The sequence below is a fragment of the Phalaenopsis equestris genome, unplaced genomic scaffold (genome assembly GCF_001263595.1).
Source record: "Phalaenopsis equestris unplaced genomic scaffold, ASM126359v1 Scaffold000002, whole genome shotgun sequence".
Lineage (NCBI taxonomy): Eukaryota > Viridiplantae > Streptophyta > Magnoliopsida > Asparagales > Orchidaceae > Phalaenopsis > Phalaenopsis equestris.
The window spans coordinates 32703532-32713739 of NW_018164444.1; the positions used below are offsets into that span (position 1 = coordinate 32703532).

General features: G+C 32.1%; 1 protein-coding gene across 3 annotated transcripts in view; it reads left to right on the plus strand.

Moving 5' to 3' along the window:
- LOC110024751 (nuclear transcription factor Y subunit A-7) overlaps positions 1-10208 on the plus strand; it is a 42019-nt gene that overhangs the window by 15487 nt on the left and 16324 nt on the right. For 2 of the 3 annotated variants that reach the window (XM_020724900.1, XM_020724907.1), the window contains exon 3: positions 3764-3918. In XM_020724900.1, coding sequence (XP_020580559.1) covers positions 3764-3918 — 155 coding nt within the window. The remainder of the gene's footprint in view (positions 1-3763; positions 3919-10208) is intronic. The other variant, XM_020724916.1, reaches the window with a different exon arrangement.

Sequence of the window (10208 nt, forward strand, 5' to 3'; positions counted from 1 at the left end):
AAGCTTGGTGCCACCAACATTTCCAAATATTTACTAGCCAGGAAGTGCTTCAATTTTCACAGTTTTGAGCGCACCGCATCTTATTGCCTAAATAAGAAGACTATTATTTTCATTAAGCATGAAACAGTGCTAACACATTTTTAGATCTTTTTATAATGCTGGCTTTACTTGTTACTCGGAGAAGCCGAATGAATCAACTTTTAAGTCGAGACGAGATGAGAAAAGAAATTTAGAGAGTGGGAGTGGGTCTCGTATGAGAGAGAAGAGAAGGGGAAGGAGAAGAAAGAAGGTGCGTGTAGGAAGGCTGTGCCAGAGGAGTGCTCTTGCATCTTGCGTGAAGGATGAGGCGAGAGCGTTACTGTGGCATATGGGTACGTTGTGCACGTACCCATATGCTTGTGGGAAAGACAAGCTTAGGGCTTGGAAGTGAGCAGTTGTGCACGTCCCATGCTAAGGAGAAGAGGGGTTGAACCCTAGTCGATCGATGCTTTGTTGTGCGGAAGAGGTGTCTCGAGTGAGGGAGGAATGGCATGCCAAAGCTTAAGTCCTCCATGTTTTGTGTGTGTTTGCGGATGACTTAACACGAAGAGGAAGAAAAAAATAAAAGGGAAGCAACTTGCATGTTGGAGAGGGGAAAGAGGAGGTAAAGGTTAATATCTGAGATTTATGTTTTTAATTACATAAATTATTTTAATCAAAAGTATTATTATGTTAATATTAAAATTTTTTGAATTAATAATGCAATTAAATTTAAGAAGCAATCAAATTAAAAGATTGGGGCGATCGAGGGCAAGCTGCGAGCTCGAGTAGGTTGAGTTTTAAGCATATCTTTTAAGATAATTTCATATAAATTAAGATTAATAATAATAATAATAATAATAATATTTAATAAATTTGACAAACATTCAAATAAAAACAAATGAGGGAATAATTGGTTATAATAATTATGAAAATAATAATAAAATGAATAATTGTGATTACTTGTTAAAAAGATAATATTATTATTAGTAAATATTAATTATGAATTAGAAATTTAAATTATAATAAAATATATTAAATGAGATCTAGATTTAATAAATGAATAAAATAAGTGTAGAAATTAAAGCTTTAATAATCTAACTTGAACAATGTGTTAAATTTAAACAAAAAAAATATAATCATTAATTAAATGAATTGAAATTTAAATAAACAAATAAATAGTTAGATGTTAGGATTTGTATTTTGGTTAGTTTATAGTGAATTAAAAAATTAAATATTGATGTGGGTGAATAAAAAAGATAATTACACACATAACTAATTTTTATGAATGTCTTTTTCTATTGTTGTCAATTATAGAAGAAGTCAGAATAAAATATTAGATTTCAAGCCAACTAAACTAGATGAGTACTCATTTTTTTAAATTATAGTAATGTTTGACTTTTCTAAATCTAATACTTAATGGTATTTGCTCAAATAAATTTTATACTGCAATATTAAAAAAAAAAACTTCTCAACTCTTTATGTTTATTTGGTCATATTGAGTATATGTTATTGTTATCTGTATATGTCAATCTATCACATATTTACAGCATTATTTTATATACTGAATGTTATAAAAATAATAATGACATTGGCTATTTAGATTACTTGCATATGCTTGTTGACAAGGATGAAGTTTACTTTCTTATGGTAGTAGTTAAATAAGTTAAATGCACATAATTGAAAAAAGATTTTGATATTAAAGTTAGTTATATATATATATATATATATATTATAAACGCCCAAGGGCTAATTTGTATGAGAGGACCCAAAAAAATGTGCCATGCCCATACGATACATCAGACACTAACATCCTAAATGGATAAAACATAAATAAAAAAAATAAAAATAAAACTTGCAGGAAATAAGCTGCTAGGCATGAGCCAGCTTGGTCTTGTCTCTGCCTCTGCCTCTGCCTCTGGTCCTAGGAGTGGAGACAACTCACAAATTGCTGAGTGTCGTTCCATTACCCAAAATTACTGGAGTATCATCCATTAAGTTCCCAAGCTGGGGTGTGTCTCCATTCTTCTTTTTCTTTTTAGATGTGTATACCTGTCATCCCTCATTTGAGGACTGACTCATCTGATCGGTGTGGTCAACAAATTGTTGGGCATGTAGGAGAGAATGAGCCCCAGCTCCTAAGCATGCCTCTTCAACACCTGATGCATCCTGGGGATGTGGAGCTTCAATATGTGGAGCTTCAATACTATTTATTCTGATTATCAGACCCAAGTAAACCATCTGCCAATATATCAGTCAGAAGAACATATACAGTATTATCTCTAGTAGTGGGAGGGGGACGTGACATCGTGTCAACCGGTGTTTTAATAGTCTGTTAAATGCACTCAGGAGCGGAGGAGGGACATGTATGAGGTGGGGCAGATCCAAAAGCGTTTTTACTTGAAGGTTTAAAATTCGGATGTAATTGATAACATTGAGAAGAAGAATGTCCAAACATACGACAGCGGGTACAATAAAGTGCTATCTGTTCAAGTTCTGCTTGCTGCCAAAATCTCTGATGTAATGTGCCAATTCATGTTTCTCCTGAAAAAAAGGTAAAGTAATATCATTTTCTATCAAAATTCTGGCTTCTGAAGGTCGAGTCAGATTCACTGTAGGCGTGTCAGCTTTGAGGGGTTTACCGTAACCCTCAGGTAGAGTCCGCAGTGGGATTCCCCTCAAGTTATAAGGAATCTCGTGAGGGTACATATGATTGTCCTTTTATTAAAAAGGGAACCAGGAGAGACAGAAAAGATGCAATCTTTTTCTCCGAAACATAAATTTCTATAATGAGGGAAAAATTCAAGTTTGCTCTTATTGAAAAATTTCAGTGGGGACACCCTCTTATGGAAGTTATCAGAAAGAGTTAAGAGTGTTGATGATCTTAAGCTAGTAGACAAGTGGAAAGTGAGACTCATGGATAGGAGAGATGTGTTGATCCAACTAACAGTGGTTGAAGTCTACACCAGAATTTTCTCCAAGAGATATCTTAATATTGAAGGCAAATCAATGAAGTTACTCAAGTGGTCTCCTAATTTCAAACCAAATCATGAAACTCCCACTGTACCGGTATGGTTTAGTTTACCTGGTCTCAAGCTGTATTTTTTTCACCATCAGGTTCTCTACTCTAATAAGTATTGTATCATTTTCCTATTGCAAGTAGTGAGTTTTTAGCCTGTTCAAGAATGGGTGGTGAATTTCCCTTGACAATTGTACCTCATCAAAGTTGTCGTTTGGACGTTCTACCTGCTGTTTTAGGACGAAACCACCATTGGACCTCTCTAATCCGCTTCCAAACTCTCCCTATTTCACATATTTTCTTCCCCTTGCCATTTTACTACACCTCATTGCAAAAACCAATCCTTAAACACATTCTAGGAAACTTAGAATGGTATCCTTCAACTTGGAAATGCTATCTCCATAGAGAGAATTAGAGGATAATACTTAAACCAGATTATAATATTCGTTGAATATCAATTTTCATATCTAAATCAGCGTGGAGAGTATATTTGGTGCTCACCAAGCCTCAATATCTGATAAATGGATAATTTAACTGAGTATTTTGTGAAAATGTGCGGGTGCCTGGTTATCAAAAAATTTTCTCTCATTTTTTTTTCCTACGATTTACCATGACCTTGCTTTTTTTGTGTTTTGGCATGTATTATTTGGGCTACGTCGCTAACTTCGATTTTTCATTTGTTGGTTTCAAGTAATTTTTATTTACTGTTACCCTATTTACTTAAAGGTTCAGAAAGCAGTGGCCCAGATGACCAGCAAAAGCAGTCACATTCTGAAACACAAAACCAGCCTTCTGCAACTGGAAATTTCCAACCCGGCATTGCAATGCCTTCTACTGTTCATTTTATGCCCCACAGTCAGCTTGCAGCAGGACATATCATGGTATGATTTTGGCGTCAATCTGTTTGGAATCATGCGTACACTAGCAAGTGATCTCATCATCTGCATCATAAAAAACATTTCTTCGACCCAGAACAAATTGTTTTTTCAAGAGAATGGGAATGATACTGCTTTCTCAAGTCTGACCTTCACCATTTTACTTTTGTGATTTGATTTTTTTTTTATTGTTCTGCATTAGATGTTATTTCACAAAATGCTGTGGTTATATAAAATTCATAATGCATTTCTATTTAGATGATGCAGTTATTTTGTTCATAAAGTTCAACTTGGAATTAGCAGCACAAGTACAAATATAGGCTGGTCTAAGTTTTACCATCCCTGGTATTTCATTGTGGGGCATTTGGCATTTTACTTAATTCTACTACTCTTCCATTATTCAAAGCTCTGAAGGCACATCCTTTAACTTTATTTGATGCTACAGATTAGCTCCTTACTTCTTATTCCTCATATCAACCATGTCCACTATTAAATTAGGAGATTTTCTATATGGAGATTAAACTAATTTTCAGTCAGAATGAAGTTAAAGAATGATAAAGTTCACTAGAGGCGCTTCTACATTCGGGCAATTTGTTATTCAGGATGCACTTTGATGGGGAACTTGGCTTTAGCATGTTGATTTTTATTCTATTTATCTGCAGCTTTTTCACAGTATTTTATGATGAATTGAGAGATATTTTCTAATGAAAATGGCTATTTTTTTAGGGATTGGAACTTTCAGAATGAGTGCAATATCTTTGGTAATGTAGCCTGACATAAATAAATTTTAAATATTTCTGAAGCTTTTTGCTCTGATAATCCTCCAATACTTGATGAAGAATAAGCTTTTGGTGAGAGGTAGTTGCTGACACTTTTCTCTTTTTCGAGGTGACTTGTCTACAGGATTCCTTCTTATCCATATTGCTATTAACTTGAACGGTTCTCACTGGATCATGATTTGTAAAAGAGCTTAGTACATTATCTCCTCGTTGCAAATATCTGATACAAGAGTTTGCCTCCAAAATTTTTTTTGCAGCATTAGCATGTTGTGTTTCTGGTTTTAAAATGCTTCTGATTGTATCGAGTCGTCCTTGAGTTTGTTCCCTAAGGGAAAGCTGTTTGATATCACTTTCCAATCATTGATCTCCTTCTAAAGTAATTGCCAAGCTTATTCTCATTCCATCCCATTGAAGCACTTTTAGCTCTATTTAGCAGATTGGCTGGGTCCTTCCTTCATAGTGCTGGCCAAGCTTCTTTAATCACTTTCTGAGCATTGAAGAATTCTTACCAAACTGCTTTATAACCTAAATGGTTGTCGTTTGAAGTTGGTGAAATGCTTTTTATCGAGCAAGAAAGGGTGGTGCTTTAACCACATGTTTGTTAGGCACCTAACTTGAGCTTCATGGTTTGAAGTAAGCTATGCCCTCTATAGAAAACCTCACACCCTCTTCCATATGCCTGCATACCACAAAACGGCTTTTGTGAATGAAATTGTAGTACTCCTTTCAAATTTTCAATGGAAAAATTTTGCTTCCCAACTTTCTTCTTAGCTATGTGAGGGCAGTAAGTCTTTTTATTATAATAGGGTTGCCGAGATGGAACATCTTTGTAGTGTAGCCCTGTCCAAAGCTAACTGAGGACCAATTGACCTTCAAACGGGCTCACCTCTGTCGACCTATTTATACATGTTTCAAATTCATATAGTGGCTCATATTTATCGCTTTACCTGTGCAAGTTATAATATTTATCATGCATCATAAACATGAAATTGCCAACTTATCCTTCATATCATGACATTTTTCAAGCTCAATATGTTTTCATTTTCGAACATTTAAATCAACATGTAATACATAATCATATAAACAAATGAGCAGTTTACAGAAATCAAAAGTTTTTATTTGAGAGTGTAATCAACTAACAAAATAATTATACATTCAAGATGCATTTAATTTCGAGCTAATATCATCAAAAATTTTACGTAATCACTTACTCATGAATAGTAGGCTAGAAGCACATTTTTTAAATATGAAGGGTTTCTATTATATCTCACCCATAAATTTAATTATTGATAAATGTGCATACACTAGTTTAAAGAAAATTTACATTCTGTATTAGAATTTGCATTTTTTAATCAATTGATGATTTACCTCTTCAAGAAGAACACCTTAAAAATTCTTCCTTTTGCAAACAATTTAGAATTTGTATCGTCACATTCATGTTTATAAACCTACTACTCGGATTAGAATTTTATTTGTTAGAAAAAAAACAATAAAAAAATTCACATTTGGAATTAAATTCTAACTTTCTTTCCTCACTTTTCTTCATTCTGTTCTTCCTCTCCCTCCTCTTCTCTTCTTATTATCCTATTCTTCCTTTCCACTCCCCTCTTATTCTACTACCCTCTGATTTCCTCATGACCGGCTCCAGCTCCATGCCCTTTTCTCTGGGGAAATGAAGGGTTCCGGAATGGGGGAAATTAATAGTCATGAGGGGTGGGCAAAAGAGAATAAATGCATATAATTATATTAATAATATTTCCTTAATTAAATCTTTACCATTGATAACATCATCAGCCGCTACATGCTGTCCAAAGTGGAATTTATTGGGATTTCCACTGTAGCTACAGCACTGAGCAGTGGTTTTATTTAAAAATTTCAGGAAAAATTTAATCATAATAGAAACTAATTCTGTAACTTTCTTTTCTTTGAAAATTAGTTTATAGTTCTGTATATGAAATTGATCGATTTGAAGGGTAGAATACAAAGGAAAGATTTATGATAAATTTTGAAAATATTGAAATTTTGTGTATAATTAATTTGGGTATTTTGGCATTTGTACCTTATCAAAAAAATGGGTTTACACTATAGTAGATTGCTTTTGAGGGAAGTTAAACTTACCGCTTGATTTGTCTGCTTTTGTGTGGTTAGTTACCTTTGACATCTCTTCATGGAACGAATACTCCATTTTCCAGCTTGTGGCTTTATGCTCCTCTTCCCATTCATTGTCAACTCAACCAAGGTTACTCATTCCGACATTATTCTTACCTTCTCTAGGCATAGCCTTATCCTTGGTTTTTAGTGTCCTTCTGTCATTAAATACTAAGATCCATAAATTCTGTAGTTTACATCATTATTTATTTTGGGCCTTCTATCCTTTCAAAATACAGTCATGAGTTTGATCTTTTTTCATTCCTTCCCCTTCCCCCTTCCTCTTGTACAACCATCAGCCAAATCACAATCATGTACTACGCCATCAAGCCTCACTTAAAAATTTCTGACATATGCATTCATATTGGCAAATTCTTGCTATAACTTAATAATTGAATTAACCATTATAACTATAGATCTAGAGGCCATGTGGCTATCCTTATGCAAACTCGTGCAAAAAAGCCGCTCAATACTTCCTGTGCATCCTGATTGATCTAAAGCATGATTCATGCCACTCCCTGATTAATTTGCATTAGAAGTGACCGTTTTTATTTTGAAGTAAAATCTGTAATATTGTAAATTATGATCTTTTTTGTGTTTCTTTTCATCTTTCATTCCTCCTAGATTTGCGTTAATAAACCCTAGTTATCTTACCACTATTATGCTTGGAATTCTGAATAGAACTAAACTGTAGTGTTGCTTTTGAAAGAAGAATTATAACCAGGGTGATAATTATGTGGTTTTTATAGGTTTGGATGATATATTTAATTGAATATAAAAAAATTTGAATGTGGTATAAATAATTTTGATGTGTTGCAAGTTAATTTTCTAAACTGTAATGAAATGAACATTTTGAAGGATTTTATATTGAAAAGTAGCTTTATTTCAGGGATAGAATATTTACAAACACGGAAGTAACTAGCATCCACTTATCTGTATCGTATATCCTTGTTTGTAAATAAATGCCTTGACATACTTTCATTTAACATAGGCTAATAGAGTTGGAGCTATTAATTCAGAAATTCAATATATGAACGCCATATTCTTATAAACAAGTTTTACAACAATCTTATTTTAGCAGGGAACCAAAATTACATTACTATTTGCTACCAATACATTCGTATTGGAATAACCAGGTTTACTGCTGTTCTCTGCTAGAAATCTTCAAATTATGAGTTGAAATGGTCGAAACAATTAGAATAGTAATGCACAAACATACATGCATTTAAATTAAAGCCACTTGTGTCCATGTGGGTGGTTAGGCAACCATCATCATCATTGGCCTTATTCTAACTATTTGGGATCAGCATTTTAAATCCTAATTTGTATTTGTTCATATTGAGTCTTGTATGCGGTGTTATGTCTTATCTTGTTAAATCATTTTGAACAACTTCTTTATCCTCTAAAAATAATTTTTGGAAACACTCTAATGAGTGCATCTTCTTCTTTTCGTTTCACATGTCGGTTTCACATGTCTAAACCATGCAGATTTATTTTGAGTCATATTCTATAGTAGATGTTGCTCTATTTTTTTCTCTGATACAACCATTCCTTAATTTATACTTTCTAGTTTTGCTACACATTCACACTATCTTTTTAATTTTTGCCACACTCAATTCATACATTAATGATCTTTACTACCTAATATTTGGGTCCATACATTGGCATCGTAATTGAGTTCACAAAATTTACCTTTATTTTCTATGTTATCCTTTTATGGCACAAACTCTAAAGAAAAGTTTTTATTTTAACCTTCGATTATAACTGTAAAAGTTATGTTCTTCTAATTTTTATTCTTCTATATAATAGATTAAAAAATTCTTAGAACTTATTATACCTAGGTATCACTTTATCTTTTAATAATATTGAATGATAATTGTTAGCATTGTGCCCATTAATACTACATCCATACACAATCTTTATTCTACTAGTTGAAGGCTTTTATTTCCCAAAGTTAACTTCCACCGTCCTAATTTTTTCACTATTTTCAGCAGATATTTCAATAATTAGAACTATATCATCTGCAAAAAGTGACACCATGGTACATTACTTTGAATATTCTTTGTTACTATTTTTATAGCCAATACCAAATTAATAATAATAATAATAATAACAATAATAAACTACATATCGACCCATGATGGAATACTAGTCTATCATATATATCTTCAATATTATTAGCATATCTTTGGCACAAATTTTGTCTTCAAGCACATCAAATCAATTCCAATGACATTCAATTATATGCAATCTTAATGTCAATTATATGCAATCTTAATGTTAAAAAAAAAAAAGTCATGTTAAAATTCTTTCTTTGTTTTCTAATTTCTCCATTAATTATTGCTTTAACATAAAAATGGCTTTCATTATATATAGTTTTTACTAGTATGATACTAAATATCTTCTCCAAAATTATTATATCTTTCTTAAGCCTATGTTTCATTGCTTGCTCCCACAATATGACTTATAAATTTGATTTCTTTACAGTTGACATAATCTCAAGCATAACACTTAATCTTAAATATTGGTATCAAAGTTTTTTCTTAAATCATTTAGTATTTTGTTAATATTTAAAGTTCTATTAAAAATATTTTTTAATTAAATCACTCTAAATCCCACATACTTCCAAATCCCAATCGGCTTTTGTTCTAATCTAAAGCTTTATCTATATGTATGCTTTTAGATCCAATTCACTTCAATTCTTTTGATGAGATTACAATAAGCTTGATTTTAACATTTATTATCTCCTCCTGAATATTTTTCTTCCGTGAAACTCTCATTTAATTATTTCTCAAGGTAACATTTTCATTTTTCATTTTTCTTCTTCATTTTTATTGTTCCTTCTAATGCATCTAAGTTGATAAAAAAATTTAAATCTTGTGTGCATTTTTTGGTCAAACTTAAAATCGAAATGAACCAAATAAGTATTGTTGATCTTGTTCGAATTCAAAACCTCAATATTTAGTTTTCAGTTATTTGTTTGGTTTTAATTTTTATTTAATCGAACAAACTGAAAGATTAAAATTTTATATTCAATTTTAATTTCTTACAAGACAAACTACGATTGAAATAAATGAATGATTTATTAAAAAAAAATCAATGCTATATATATAAGATATGCAATTATTGATGTTTCTTCACAAGTGAATTCCAACTAACAGTTAACTTGGGTTGTTCATAACCAAACCGTTTAAACCGAAGTAAATTTTGGTTTGGTCATTCCATTTTTATCAAAATTTTCATTGGTTAAATATTTTCAGATTCAAATTTCAGTTGCAATTGATTTGACTAAATTGAGAACTGATTCATCCAAACCGATCAAATGCTCACCCCCATTTATCTTTTAGCTCTATTGCATATATATATATA